The sequence below is a fragment of the Panthera leo genome, chromosome B1 (genome assembly GCF_018350215.1).
Source record: "Panthera leo isolate Ple1 chromosome B1, P.leo_Ple1_pat1.1, whole genome shotgun sequence".
Taxonomy (NCBI): Eukaryota; Metazoa; Chordata; class Mammalia; order Carnivora; family Felidae; genus Panthera; species Panthera leo.
The window spans coordinates 164,702,701-164,719,182 of record NC_056682.1 but is presented as its reverse complement, the minus strand read 5'-3'; the positions used below and the strand labels follow the sequence as shown (position 1 = coordinate 164,719,182).

The window sequence follows — 16,482 nt, the reverse complement described above, 5'->3', positions numbered from 1 at the left end:
GATTTGCATTAGATAGTCAACAGGTAAACCTTTCATCAAGTTGACACTTCGGGTTAAATAAGTACTAAGTAGAAATGACGGTTATGCTCATTTTCATTTTGACTTCATTTTTCTTTAATAGTGGCATCACTCACCAACAAAGGAGAGCAGGATCACGAGCAGGACAATGAGGGCACAGATACACGGAATCAAGACCAGCAACAGGAAGCGGAGAATATTCGCAGTTGCCAGCTTCTGAGAGCAGCCATCACCCATGTTATTGTCAACAGCTCCCAAGACCTAACGTAAAAGAGGAATATGAAACATGGTTTTAATATTACAAAGCAACGCAATACACGGTATGAAATTATAGAGTACAGCTGTCCATTCAGAGAAGCAGCATTCCTGAGAGATTCTAGTGCGTGTACTTTAGGGCATGAAAATGGACTTAGGCATTAAATCACACTATTAAGTGAACAAATAACTATACAACCACATTCAAGGCAGATAAAATCATCTGTTTCTGAAGTGTTTTTCAGGAGTACATGAACTTTTAACGATATCCCATCTTGAATTTTTTAACATATTTGCCAATTTGGTATTATTTCAAAGGGCTCTGAGTTTCCATGGCAAGGACTTATCTTGGCCCAGAGCTACAAGCAAACACTACCTAGTACAGTGATAAAATATTGGTGAGTAGGTGTAGACAGGACATTATCCAGATTTCATTGTTGTTTGTCCCCTCAGTCCTAAGCCCAATCTGCATGAATCTGGATAAAATTAATTTTCAGCCATTTATAATTCAACAAGATTAAATATTACTGACCATGTATTTAGTGACAAGCTGAACAATGAAAAAGAGAGCCTGTCCTGTTGACCAGTTAAACACAGACAACCCCTGAGGATACCTTCCACTGTCCAGGTTGCCCCTGCAGTCTATCTATTTGTGAAAGCATTATGAGATGGTTCCGACAACGTTCTTATCTTAAAGTACTTGAAATTTTGCTAACTTAAACTAAAATTAAATACCTTAATTTTTAGTTCGGTCTCTTGCCAGAAATGATGTCTGGAAGTTCATTTCTTGCAAATGGCTAGTTTAGGGCACTGACATTTTCAACAGAAGTCTGAGATGAAATTAAAAGTGATTTGAGTCCCTCACTATGAGCAACTCTTCCAGTTCCATGTGAAGGTGTTTCTCACGGCTTCCTCTTAGACTTTTGACTCTCCTAGCATTTTCTTCTGTGACAGTTTCAGAGCTTGAATGATAACCTCTGCATGAATGACTCCTGAACCTTTCTCGAGTCTCCAACTTCCTTCCAAGTTGTATCATGTTTTTCCAATGCCCGGTGCTCAGCGGCATCTCTTCTCAACAAGTCCAAAACCAAATTAATCTCTTTCTCTGTCTCTACCTTCAAACTAGTTCTTCTCTTGATTTCCATATTTTTGCTAACAGACATTCCACTACTCCAGTACCCCAAGACTCCTCACTTCTCCATCATCCCCCCATGCCACGCATTATCAGGTTTTGTTGGTTCTTCCCTTATAACGAATGTCTAATTTTGAAAAATGAATGGCCTTTGAGATAGACCTTTATCCTAATCAAGAAGTTGTCCTAATAGAATGGTCCTGTACTTGATCGTTTACAGCATATAACAAGTACTTGATAATTTCTCATGGATAAAAAGGCAACTTGGATACGTTCTTCTGGATTGCAAGGCATATGTGATATTCCATTTCTGCTTTATTCCCCCTAAATCAGAATCAATTCTTATTCGCTAACACATATTGCAGGCAGTGTTCACTACATGTACTATGATGTAATGGCACCCTCTGTAATTTTAAGCATACCCCATGAGACATATTATTTGAAAGAACCTATGATGTTAGCTTGAGAATGGCTTGATCTGCTAGGTTAATGTCTTTACTGACCCATTCCCTCTGCACCTGGCTTAATCCACCAGCCAAAGTGAGATCTGAGTTAATTTACAATTTGATCTGCACGAAGACATGGCACTGTGTTAGAGGAGACCATAAAAAGAATGTGACCACCCATCGACCCGTGAGCGGGACCCAGGCAATCAGAGGCTCCTCACCCCCTCCCCCGTCCTTGAAATGTACCACTGTTCCCACAGCCAGAGCCATTTTCAAGAATGCAGCCTTGAGAGAGCAATGTGTTGTTGAGACCATCTGGACAATACACATGACTAAACCTAGTTAAGGCCTCTATATAAACTTTTATGATTCAGGCAGGCAGGTGTGGAAATTCACTCATCTTGTCTGCCTAAGACAAGCCTCATAGTAAGTTACCTTGCTTCTTAAACCTACCATCTACCAATCTGAAGTGGTCTGTCTTTTTCTTCAGTATCTCCTTGCACTTTGTGTGTAAAAGCCAGTTTCAAATTTTACCCAGGAAGCTCCTAAGTTTGCAAACCAACACACTGACACAATTTAATATAAGATCTGCAATAGCACAATAATTACAACACCAGCGTTGGACGGGTGGTGTCCTTTCAGGCATGGAAATAAGCAAGTGTGGGACTACAGCCCAACAGAGACAGTAGGAGAATCTACTGACTTACTTCATTTACTCAGCAATTAGTTATTGAAAACCTAAGATTATCATCAGCATGGTGATGAATGTAACTATGATTTCAGACTAACTGTCCCCCAAAAGCTCACGGTCTTATAGGAGAGATAAGTCCATAAACGATATATCTACATGTCAAGGCAGCAAATGTTAAGCACCATGACACTTACAGCTGAAGTGCCGTAAGAATTCGAAAGATAGGAATACAATTTCTTGCTGCAGGATCAGGTAAAGCATTACAGAGAACCAGCACTTGAGGCAAACATAATTCTGAGAAAAGTACCCCTGAAAAGTCCTACTATAGTTTTAAAGAGTGGTAAGATACAATCAGAGAGGTAAGGAAGTTATGAACTTTCTTTGGCTTCTATAACAGTAGAAAAGGTTTCTTTGTTAAGACGGTCACAGGAGGTTACAGAGATCATCTTCTTAGGTAGCAAATTCACAATGGCCTCAGCACTGTCTGGAATCTTGTAGCCAAGCACATCCTATTTAGTATTGATCCATGAAGAGTCAGCGGAGAAAGTGCTAGAAGCTCATTCTGATATCTCCTATGGATATAGGAGTCAAGTCAACAAGTCAACAAGTACTTGACCTCCAGAAACCATATTCACGATTTGTGCAAATATGTTCTCCCGTGTCTAGGAAATTGTTTGCTCTTATCAAGGGGAGAAGAGAAAGAAATACTTAGAAGAAAGCCAGCACTACTGTCAATTTCATAACTGTCCTCCTGTACTCATGACTACTTAGGACTATAGCTATAAGTGCTGCATTACTCAGAGGCCAGAGGAGTTTCCCCTGGGCATAACATAACTCTTAGACTCTCTTGTTGAGTTAATAACACCAGATGAGATAACCTGCTGGGGAAATTCCTGAGCTTTGTTTCAGTGGACCACAACCCTCTCTCCAGAGGGCACCCTCTTCCAGAAACTACCTTCACGGGCTTGAAACTGTAAGACAAGCACAAGCACAGCATTCCATGGGACAGGCGGGCAAGACTGCATCTGATTGACCTGCACATACTTCAAATATGTCCTTCTTGTGTTTTGTTAATCCTGCTGGTAAAAACTCATTTCTTATATCTTAAGAGCTACATTTCTTTTAAAAGCTGCCATGTTGGTTTATACCACATGTACGGATACAATCTATCTAACTAGGATATTTTCTTGAGTCAACTTGATTCCATGTGGGAGACCTTCTAATCCCTCTCCTTTCATATTTTTAACTCTCTCATGCTCACCTCTGAACTTGCTGACTCAACCATTTTCATGACAGCCATCCTCTGACTCTTTGGAGACCGGCTGTCCATGGATTCCTCTATCTTGTTCCAGTCTATCAGCTCTCTCCTTTTTTCATTTCCCTACATACCTTCTTTAAAATCTTTGTGCCATTAATGCAACAATACTCTTGCTAGTGCCCTGAACCTGCTCACCCCTCTAAATTTTCTTCTCACCCATCATGTAAAAGTCAATACCAGATGAATCCAACAATCTTATCTCTCTGTATCTACACCTGGACAGTTGAGTGTAGCTGTAAAAAGTCACTCAACAGGACTACTCAATTGCTGACTTAAAGCCTCCTCCATTCTCCTCAAACTACCTTCTCCCATTCCGTCCTCACCCTAAAAAATGACCCATCTCAATTCCCGTCTTACACAGAGAACAAAAACTGTCAAATGAGAATTGCCTCACTTACTTAAATCTAAACCTACACGCCTGATCATTTATAGACCCTTCCTTCCTGTTCAAACAGAGAAGCTATTTAAGGCCCCTCGTATTTAAGACTAATCCTGGGGTGCCTGGGCGGTTCAATCAGTTAAACATCTGACTCTTGATTTTGGCTGGGGTCATGATCTCATAATTCCTGAGATCAAGCCCCAAGTAGGGCTGTGTGCTGACAGTGAGAAGCCTGCTTGGGATTCCCTCTTCCTCTCTCTCTGCACTCCCCTGTTTGCACTCTCTCTCTCTCTCTCTCAAAATAAATAAATAAACTTCTAAAAAATCTCTAGAGGGGCACCTGGATGGCTCAGACAGTTGAGCATCCAACTTCAGCTCGGGTCATGATCTCAAGGTTCATGAGTTTGAGCCCCCCATCAGGCTCGCTACAGTCATCCTATCAGTACAGAGCCCACTTCAGATCCCCTGTCCCCCTCTCTCCACCTCTCCCCCACTTACACTCTCCCAAAAATAAATATACACTTTTTTTTTAATTTCTAAATACAGTGTAGTAGCCAAAATGTTTCATCAGGAGTTAATAGGGAGCAAGCAATAAAACATGAGGTTGGTTAAAATGCAGGCAATTAGTGGACTAGGTCATCTTGCAATCCCATTGGAAACCCCACATTCTCTCCCAACTTCAGCAATCTCCTACCTGGTTTCCCCCTATCCTCACCTGTCCCCTTCCAACCTCACATTGTAGCCCTGCTTAAAACCCTCCAGAAACAAAAGCAAACTTCTTTCACGTGGCATAGAAGACAGTGTTTGTCAGACTTCGATGTACATGTGAAACATGTGGGAGGAGTCTGAGCCAGCAGGTCTGGGGTGGAGCCTGAGACTGTGCATTCCTCCCCAGCTCCCAGGTAACGCTGATGCTAGTGGTCTGAGAACCACACTTTGCAGTAGCAGGATCTAGGGACCCTTCTGGGTCTGCACCGCCAATGCTAGCCTCTTTGGACACCTTTCATGGCCTCCCTCTCTACCTTCTGCCACCTGGCTCTTCCAGATGCTCAGAAGAACTCTCTGCCTAGAACGGCCTCCCTCCATCTCCCAACGAGCCTGTGTCCCTCAAGACTCACCCTTCCTACATCCACTCATGACCATGATTAGTTCTCATCTTTCTGCTCTTTATCCCAGTTGCAATTTACATATATGTGTGTGCTCATTAGATTCTGTTGGTTATTCCTGCCACACTGTAGGCGCCATAAAGTCAGGGACCATGTTGGCTTTTGCTCGCCAGTGTAGCCCTATACGTGAAAAGGGCCTTGACTGTAGTAGGTACTTCATAAAAGTATTAAAATGATGAATCAATAAATTCATCTAAATCTGCCCTTCCACTGTCAGAAGAGTCCTGGAAACACAAGGAGTAAAATGCTGTTCCATGTTGGAATAATTACTACCATCATAATAATAACAGAAATAATAACAATACAGCAAAAAATCAATTGGGCATTTCCTGTGAGCCCGGCACTGCTCTCAGTGTTTTGCACATAAAAATGCTCTTAATCCTCAAAAAACTCTACTAGGTGGTTGCTATTACCATACCCATTTATAGATGAGTGTGAGGCTCTTTGTGAATAACTTATAAAAATAATTCAAAGCAACTGACAAAAAGGCAGAATCCAAAGCAATATTCAGTCATTCAGTTCCTTTTTCTAAAGCTCAGTAGAAAGACCAGAGATCTCATGATTTTTTAATTTGATCGAATTCTATGGTTTTCGGAACTATTTAGAACACACTGTCCACACTCCAGCTCTGTCCTTGCGAAGATAGACTAAGCTTTTACCCTGAGTCATGCAGAGCTGGATCCAGATGTCTTATGAAGGACCAGATCTCATGGCCCTCATCCTAAAAGACTCAAAACCACCCATTCCTGAGTACAGCTCGTCCTTTGGAGGTAGGAAATAGACCTTCTCCTGAGTCTCCATGTTTCTGCCCCTCCTCCCAGGTCAGGTATGGCATAATGGAGGTTACCACAGCCAGCCATTAAGAGATACATTTTAGAAGTGGCCTGTCTGTGGTATTTTTCAATTTCTTTCTAGAGCCCACATTTCAAAATTACCTTTATAACCTTGATCTAATTATCTAGTAAAACCTTAATTACCTGGAATCTTTAAGTGCATAAGTTTTCTATTCTCTATCTTTTAGATGTGAGAGATGAAAAAATCATAAGAAAATAAGTAAACTGTCAAGAATTAAATTTATAAAATATTGCCAGAGAATGACTTGAAATTCTGGAAAATATGGAATCTTCTACAGTTTCTATAGTGTAGAATATTTTGCCCTGAGAATGCAGGGCATTGGCCCTAATGATCAGTTTTCAAAGATAGGGATATTGTTCTGCCTAGCACAGTGTAAGTAACATCATTTCAACAGTAAAAAGTCAGAATAGAAAGGAGGTTCAGGTTCATATGTAATACGTGAAAAACCTAATTAACAACAACAAAAACCCTATTTCCTGACCATTCCAAGGTTTGCCAAACATATGCTATCCTTGGCCTACAATAGCTCCAAAAGTCGTATGCACACCCAAAGACACTGTTTATAAAAGACTAGTATCAGCTTGCTACTTCTTAAGGTACAGTATCATATGTAGAGATATGTTGATTATTTTTATTTCAAATAGGATTTGCTTAAATTACAACCAAAGATTAGACAAACTTGAGGTAGTATATAAATTGTTCCAGATTAACAGAGTATTTTGAAATGTGGAGGTTAATTCTACCTTTATAACATGATACTATACTATAGATTTTCTTAAAAATCAAAATGACTATATATTTTTTAATGTGTATTTTTTATTTTTGAGAGAGAGACAGAGAGAGATAGAGCATGAGCAGGGGAAGGACAGAGACAGAGACACAGAATCGGAAGCAGGCTTCAGGCTCTGAACTGTCAGCACAGAGCTGGACATGGGGCTCGAACCCACAAACCATGAGATCACAACCTGAGCCGAAGTCGAGTGCTTAACCAACTGAGCCACCCAGGTGCCCCAAAGTGATTATATTCTTAAATACAATTATGAAATTATGTAGACTTAGTTAAGATGGGCTGGTTAGTCAATAGCCTGTTAATTTTAGCCATGTACAAATATTACTACCTACTACCCACAAGTTATCCTAACTCATAGATCTAGTAAAATTCTATGTATCGCTTTGTGGTTTATGATACGAGCAAGTCAAATATCAAAAACATTCCTAAGCCAAAATGACAGCACACATTTTGGTGGATGGGATTTTATGCAAAACTATGGCAGAATTCAATACCCATCTGTCCTACCAAACAAGATTTGCTTACAATGTTAGAAACAATTCACAAGAACAATTTCATCCCACCGCCAAACTATGTGTTGGCTCGAGACCAACCTAGCACCTTAGTCTGCTGGGCAGAAAGCTGATAAACTGTCAATATATTCTGTACTCTGCTGCTTCCGTGATGCAGGGAGCAGCCTGCAAGAAGGACAAGGTCACTCTGCCTGCTGTGGCCTGAACAGGACGTAGAAGCTCCCTTAAACTCTGTGGGAATATTATGCCATCACGTGTTAATGTAATTACAGTCCCGAAAACATGCAGACACCCAAGACTCCACTTGCTGCTTGATATTCAGCATGGAACATGGTCCTGTACGACCATCATTCCAAAATGTGATTTGAAACGTGCTTTCAGTACCCAAGAAAGAGCTTCTCCAATCTCCTTCCACTGTCTATCCACTGACAAAAAACAAGCCAACTGTTACCCCATATTTGAAAAGAAAACCTGCCAGCGCTAGATGCTTTCTCCGCTCTGGTCTCAATGAGCTGTGGAAGCGTTCCCTATATGAATTAAAAGTAGATTTATTGAATAAGAGATTAGTGATTTAGATACACTCAGACCAGACATCTGTTAATTCTTCAAATATTAGCTCCCACTCTACCACTAAGCAAAATGCCTCCAAAATCATCCATCAGTGAATTATGTCAAACCCAAATGTCTTTTGTTGTGATGTTTGTTTTTAATATTCCAAGAGGCATGAAAAACAAGCATCTGGTTTTCAGTAAGTCTTTTCATCCCATTTTCTGGTATTTAATTGAAGCATAAAAAGTTCAAAGAACTCATGAGCTCTCTCAAAATGAAATTACTCAGTTCACACCAGAACACATGGTTCTGCAAGGCAACCAGGCTCACATTTTCTCCTTTGAAAATTAACTTAACAGCAGCACCAGATAGTACCCCCAACCCAAGTTCCATATCCCCACATCCCAGAAGGGATGCTCAATACAGACACTAAATACCGACAAATATTTTTCCTGCCGAAGAGACTAATAATAATAATCCAGTACCCAGGCAGCATATCACTTCATTGTTTCTGTTTTGAGGGTAGCATTGTTTAGCCGAAGTCTGAAATATGAGAGGGAAGATTAGAATGTTTCAGAGACAACTTGTACAATATTGTCTCCACCACTGACAATCTAGGTGACCTTATAAAGCCATCACCATGTCCTAACCATATTTCCATATGTGTAAGTAAGGGTTGCAAAATAAATGTCTGGTGCCAACCACAAATATTCCAAAAATAAAATGAAATTGGTAAAGCAAAAGAAAAGAAGAATAACAATGTCTCTTTCAAGTTCAAAAAGCTCTAAGAGCCTTGATTTCTCTCCAACACATTGTGTTGAGTTTGTTCAATTCAGTCTCTGGGGGAAAGTTATAATAATCTTTATTCAAGTGAGGCGATGTCTTCAGGGGCAACAGGCAAATCTTTTAAGGTAAACCTCATTTTCTTCAGAGCAAGGTGGGAGGGTCAAATTTCTGTTACAGTTACAGAAGATGATCTCAGAACAAAACAGCAGGCAACTCCCCATCTAGACAAGACAGATAAATGGGGCCCTGCATCCTTGTTGTGAGATGACTTTGCCCCCAATCTCAAACATGTTGATGTTACCATTTTATGACAGCCACAAATCGTAAAGTAATAAAAGATTCCTTTTAAAGTAGATACAATATCAGAAGTCTTTCTGCATGTATTACAGAGTCTTAAAGCCTTTTCAGTATGTTTCTTTGGAAACAATGGAGGCTGGGGAGGAGGGGAGCGGGAAAGGGGGAAGAGGGTTGGGTTATCTGTCCCTCAGGAAATTAAATATTTGACATCCATTCATTAAAATGTTTTAAATTTCACATCCTGACTATAAGTTACTATATTTCTAAGGATGCTACAGCAAAATCCAGAGGAGCCTAACATATTGTCAAATGAAGCCAAACCTATTTTTCATGGAGCACTAAGGAAGCTGTTGACTTCGTGCAAATTTGAGACCTAATTGACTCGCTGATCCTATAACAATGGAAATGTTGTGACTTTAAAAAATTCAAACAGATTGGGAAAGTGAGTACAGAACTAAAATATTGACTCCCTACAGCTGAAAATAATCAGGGAATGCATACAAGACAAAATGGATTTTATGCTCTACAACAATCCATTTCAGACATTTCAATGCAAAGTAAAACATAAACAGATGTCGAAAACAGTTAACCTACTGAACCTACCTGAAAGGGATCTTGCAGCAAAAAAAAAAAAAAAAAAAAAATACAAGTTAGGATTTTATGTGTTAGATGAAGCAGCAATTTCTTTCTGAATACCTGTAGCAAAGGGGTGTATTCCAAACTTAACAGTCATCATTTGTTTTGCTATATTTCATGAATATTCTAGTTGGAAAATTCAGAAGTCCTGTCTTGTGTTCCATTACAAAACATGTCTATGCTACATGCTAAAATATTAATTTGGCTTGTTCCACTCATGCTTATTTAGCACCTATTCTCTGTGCAGCTGAGCTCTAAGGATACAAAGGTGAGAAAGACATAGCCCCTGCCCTCCAGGAGTTGACAGTCTACCTCCCAGGAGATGCACACCTTAATGAGTAACTTCAATAGTCCATGATCCGGCAGTAAAACTATGCAGAAAGGACAGTAAGTCAACCATAAAGGCGAAGTGAACTAGGGCACAGTCAGTCCACACTGCTATGTTTTTAAAAATATGTAAGTTTTCACTTTTGCCCCAAGATTAAACAACAGTATTTCTCCAGCCTTCATTTTGATGGGGCTAGGAGCATGTGTGTGTTGGTTGAGGGAGGAGGGAAGCCAAGGGAAATCAACATAATTGATATTTTTGCAGGGCAATTTTTCACTGATGGGACTCTCACACATATTTCAGGACATTTGGCATCCCTGGCATTAGTGCCATCCACTATTAGCATTAGTGCTCAAATGCTAATAAATGCCAGCAGTAATTCTCCTCACCCTGCCCAGGCATTGTGACCAACAGCACATCCTCCATTATTTCTAAGTGTCCCCCAGGGTACTATGTTTTCTGGTTAAGAAACATTTGGGCTGTTCAGCCGGCATCTATTGAACACATATTGCACGGTAAGCTCTATGCTCTGGATGCAAGGCAAAGTCCTAGATTAGCAAATTTCTCCCACATTCTATAGGCATTAACTAGCACTGAGAGCTAATGCCTTCAGGTAAATGATGAGCGTTTATACCTTTTTGTCCACAGAGAGATAGTACACTTTTCAAGATCAAACATTTTATCATTTCATTGGGACCATCACCATACTTGGCATATAAAACACACACACACACACACACACACACACACACACACACACACATAGACTCTTAATGTCAACATTAATTAATTAAAGAAGAGAGGCATAATTTATTAGGTCGTTCGAAACCTAACATCTACTACATTAAACTAGGAATACTGAGTAAGAGTGAGTAGTACTGGGGGGAAAATATACATGGAGTGATTATTTCTTGGGTAGACAGGGCATGAGATTTTAAGCTCTGGTGGATCCATACCAAGTATGGGCCATGAAGGATTTTAGACTTTGGACCATCGTTGCAGGCTCTGCCCCCAGGCTACTCAGGTGTAGCTTGGTCCAATGTTTCAAATGAGGAAGAGGTAGGACCAAGCCTTTGTAGTCCTAGAGGTGAACAGAACCAAATGTGCTTCTGAGAAACTACAAAGCAACTGAGATCCTTTGGCTTTCCAGGAGTAGATGTGAACTTCTAGTTTTGACTGTTTGTGTCAGTCTTAGAACAGATATTGAAGGAAGGCTTCCCCAGATTCCATTTCTCATGATGTTGTTTTAAATTATAGTCAGATCCATGGAAATAAGCCAACAAGTGGAGGTACCCAAATGCATGGGGCTTGTTCACAAGTTTTAGCCATCCTCCCCCACATGGTCCTAATTCACTCTGGATTTGTTAATTAAATAACCTCTAGCCTTGGCTTTAGATTTTAGAGACTAATTCATGGATTCTGTCAGGGAAAGGTGGCAGATTTTGTTTCAAAACAAAGAGGAATAGACAGCTTTATCATTTTGTATTTCATCTTCCTGAGGTGAGCTAGGACCACAACTCAATAAAATTTTTGTAAATGCAATCCTAAAAAGACATTTTAAAAGGCCTGTGCATTGAACGATCTGTCTTGACAAAATCAACTTAACTCAGAGAGTCAAAGGAGATGTGGAATGGCTTAAAAAACACACTTCAGTCTTATTTCCCTAACAACAAACTAATGAAGCTAGAGGAAGAAAGAGATTTCCTTAAGAGAAAGGCTGAGCCTTGAGCCAACAGGCTGAGCAGACAGGAAGAAGAAAACATGACTCTGAAGGTCTGGATAGAGAATGGCAAAGTTTCACCCAGGTCTACTACTCTTAGGGAGGCTATTAGAAGAGGGAAGATAGTTTGGGCAGTTATAGACAATAATACATGGCTGGAACCCAAAGAAGTCAAACAGAGAAGGAGGGGCAAGGCAAAATCTCAAAGAGCAAATAAATTGATTGCCCCCAAGGAGGAAAGAATTGGAGAAATTACTGAAAACTGGCTTCTTAAAGCTGCCAGTAGACAGTTCACTGCAAGAACAATTTGGAAACCATGCTTTCAAGATTGTACATCTATGTCAAGTGGCTACTGGAAACGATATTCATGAAACACACAATCTGTCAGAGGAGAAAGAGAGTATATAGTTATTCAAATATTCATTTAATTATAATTGCATTAAGTGCTATACAGAGTAACTACTGGGTAAATAATATGTGGTAATGTGAAAAAGGAACATACAAAACTAATTACCACTTTTTCATTAAAACTTAACATGTTGTTTTAACTACAACAGGGAATAGTCTAATATTGAAAATACTTCAGTGACAAGGACTTCTAATGAATACTTGCTTATTTAAGTGCTCAAAACTGAATTACTAGAATTATTTCATCCATAATTAAATAATTTAGCTTCCCAATTTCTTTCCAATGAGGGTTTAAAATGTTTTTAATATGTTAATCACATTTATTTTTAAAAATTTTTTTGATGTTTATTTATCTCTGAGAGACAGAGAGAGACAGAGCACAAGCAGGGAGGGGCAGAGAGAGAGGGAGACACAGAATCTGAAGAGGCTCAAGGCTCTAAGCTGTCAGTCCAGAGCCCAACACAGGGCTTGAACCCATGAACTATGAGATCATGACCTGAGCTGAAGTTCGATGCCCAACTGACTGAGCCACCGAATAGCCCCTATGTTAATCATATTTACAACATAAACTGTGCTGTTTAATATTTATGATCAGAGTCCAAAGTATTAAGAATTGTATAACATTTCCTAAAATTATAAGAGGCTGATGATTAAAAGAAGACTTTTCAGACTATAAGCCTCATCAGCCCATCCGTCATATTTTTTTTTAATTTTTTTAAAATGTTTTTATTCATTTTTGAGACAGAGAGAGACAAGGCATGAGCAGGGGAGGGGCAGAGAGAGAGGGGGACACAGAATCTGAAGCAGGCTCCAGCTCTGAGCTATCAGCACAGAGCCCGATGCAGGGCTCAAACTCACCAACCGCGAGATCATGACCTGAGCTGAAGTTAGATGCTTAACCGACTGAGCCACCCAGGCATCCCCCCATCCATCATATTTTTAAATACTGTTTTTATATCTTTAGAATTAGTATTCCCAAGGAATAGAACATTTTAAAAATCAGTTTAGGGGCACCTGGGTGGCTTAGTCGGTTAAGCGTCTGACTTCAGCTCAGGTCATGATCTCAGGTTCCGTGAGTTCAAGCCCCGTGTCGGGCTCTATGTTGACAGCTCAGAGTCTGGAGTCTGTTCAGATTCTATGTCTCCCTCTTTCTCTCTCCTGCCCTGCTCATGCTCTGTCTCTCTCTTCTCAAAAATAAATAAACGTTAAAAAATTTTTTTAATAAATAAATAAATAAAAATCAGTTTATGATTATACCAAAAATAAATAAATAAAATACCTAGGAATAAATTTAGCCAAGTAAGTAAAAGACGTATATTCTGAAAACAGTAACACATTGATGAAATAAATTAAAGATGACACAAACAAATGTAAAGATATACCATTCTCATGGATTGGAAGAATTAGTATTGCTAACATGTCCGTACTACCCAAAACAATTTACAGATTCAGTGCAATCCCTATCAAAAAACCAAGTGCATTTTCACAGAGCTAAAATAATCCTAAAATTTGTAGGGGACCACAAAAGACCTGGAATAGCCACAGCAATCTTGAGAAAGAAGAACAAGGCTGGAGGTATCCCAATCCCAGATTTCAAGATATACTACAAACCTATAGTAATCAAAACAGTATGGTTCTGGCACAAAAACAGACACATAGATCAATGGAACAAATTGGAGAGCCCAGAAATAAGCCCACATTGATATCATCAATTAATCTATGACAAAACAGGCAAGAATATACATTAAGAAAAAGTCTTCTCAATAAATGGTGTTAGGAAAATCAGCTACATGCAAAAGAATGAAAACCACATTCTTAAACCACCTTCTTATACCATACACAAAAGTGAACTAAAAATGAATGAAAGACCTAAACGTGAGACCTTAAATCATAAAACTCCTAAAAGAAAACATAGGCAATAATCTCTTTGACATCAGCTTTAACAACATTTTTAAAAATATGTCTCAAAAGCAAAAGCAAAATTAAACTGTTGGGACTACACCAAAATAAAAATGTTTTGCATAGCAAAGGAAACTATCAACAAACCAAAGAGGCAGCCTACAGAAGAGAGAAGATATTTGCAAATGATATATCCAATAAGGGACTAATATCCAAAATATATAAAGAAGTTATACAACTGAATGCCAACCCCCCCCCCCCAATAATCCAATTAAAGCATGGGCAGAGGACCTGAATACACATTTTTCCAAAGAAGACATACAGATATCCAACAGACACATGAAAAGATGATTGACATCACTAATCATTAGGGAAATGCAAATCAAAACTGCAATAAGATATCATCTTATACCTGTGAGAATGGCTAGTATAAAATGACAAGAAATAACAAGTGTTGGTGAGGATGTGGAGAAAAAGGAATCTTTGTGCACTCTTGGTGGGAATATAAATTCATGCAACCCCAGTAGAAAGCACTATGGAGATTCCTCAAAAATTAAAAATAGAAATACCATATTATCCAGTAATTCCACTTTTGGGCAATTTCCTAAAGAAAATGAAAACACTAATTTGAAAAGAAAAATGAACCTCTATGTTTATTGCAGCATTATTTATAATAGCCAAAATATGGCAGCAACTCAAGTGTCTGTCAATAGATGAGTGGATAAAAAAGATGTGGTGCATATGTACAGTGGAAAACTCAGCCATAAAAAAGAATAAAGATCTTGTTATTTGTGACAACATGGATGGATCTAGAGGCAATTATGCTAAGTGAAATAAGTCAGACAGAGAAGACCAATGCCATATGATTTCACTTATATGTGGAATCTAAAAAACAAAACAAATGAACAAACAAACGGACTTAAATACAGAGGACAAACTGGTGGTTACCAGAAGGGAGGTGGATGGGGGTGGATGGGCAAATAGGTGAAAGGGAAATTTTTAAAAATGATAATATAGTATTTTGCAAAGAATAACATCTGTTAACTCTCGTGAGTTTTTTTTTTTTTTTGCCAGTGCCAAAGTTTTCTACACCTTGAGACAAAACCAAACGTATAAATGATAAATGTTTTAAAATGCATAGTATGTATCTAATTTGCTTATGAGAAGCCAAACCCCTGAATCCAAATTAAGAGACTAAACTCATACAAAAAAGATATCTTTCAATGTTTAATAATTGCATAAACTTAGTGCATTGACTCTTATCTTCTACAAAAAAAATTAAAAATATGATTGTGAACTAAGTGATTATAAATAATCCTGTTTTCATATGAAGAAGTTAGAAGAAATTCTCCTTTTGGAAATATAAGATTAAATTGCGTATTAACAGTATACTTTTTGTTTACTGCTTTCCAAAAAATAAATAAATAAATAGGTTGCCATGATTATAAATAAACTTAGTGTAGAGACAAACATAAAAAGTTTTAAAATCTCTTAAAATTATCAAATGAAACTCATTTACCTTTTTCTCCTTTTTTAAAAATTCAAAACAACCACCTATTTATAGAAAAGGTAGAAGTACAAAACAACGATTTTTCTGAACCATTTCATAGGTTGCTAACCAGATGCCCTATCACTCTGGAACATGTTAGTGGGTATTTCTTACAAACAAGGACATTCTCCTACATAACCACAGTACAACCATCCAAACTAGAACATAGCTACCATCTAATTCTCAGAATTCGCTCAAGTTTTGCCAATAGTCTCAATAATACCCCTTACACCCAAAAAGTCTAATTTAGAATCAGATATTACACTTAGCTTTTGTTTTGTTTTGTTTTGTTTTGAGAGAGAACAATCAGGAGAGGGACAAACAGAGAGAAAATCTGACTGAACCACCCAGGTGCCCCAGTTTTTTCATGTTTCTTCGGTCTCCTTCAGTCTTCCTTTGACTTCCATGACTTTGACGCTTTGGGGAATTACAGACCAGTTATTCTGTGGGATGTTTAGCTGTGGTTTAGGATTAAATTTAGATATCTGTAGCAGAAATATCACAAGTGGGGTGCCTGGGTGGCTCAGTCGGTTAAGCATCAGACTCTTGATTTCCGCTCAGGTCAAGATCTCACAGTTTGCAGGATGGAGCCTGTGTCAGGCTCTGTGCTGACAGCATGGAGCCTGCTTGGGATTCTCTCTCTCCCTCTCGCTCTGCTCCTCTCCTGCTCCCTCCCTTTCTCTCTCTCTCAAAATAAATAAAAATAAACTTAAAAAAAAAAAAGAAATATCACAAAAGTGATACTATA

General features: G+C 38.8%; 1 protein-coding gene across 6 annotated transcripts in view; it reads right to left on the bottom strand.

The window, feature by feature from the left end:
• The window catches only part of CORIN (corin, serine peptidase), a 250,937-nt gene that overhangs the window by 221,602 nt on the left and 12,853 nt on the right, over positions 1-16,482 (bottom strand). For all 6 annotated transcript variants that reach the window (XM_042936456.1, XM_042936458.1, XM_042936459.1 and 3 more), the window contains exon 2: positions 135-279. In XM_042936456.1, the coding sequence (XP_042792390.1) occupies positions 135-279 (145 nt within the window). The remainder of the gene's footprint in view (positions 1-134; positions 280-16,482) is intronic.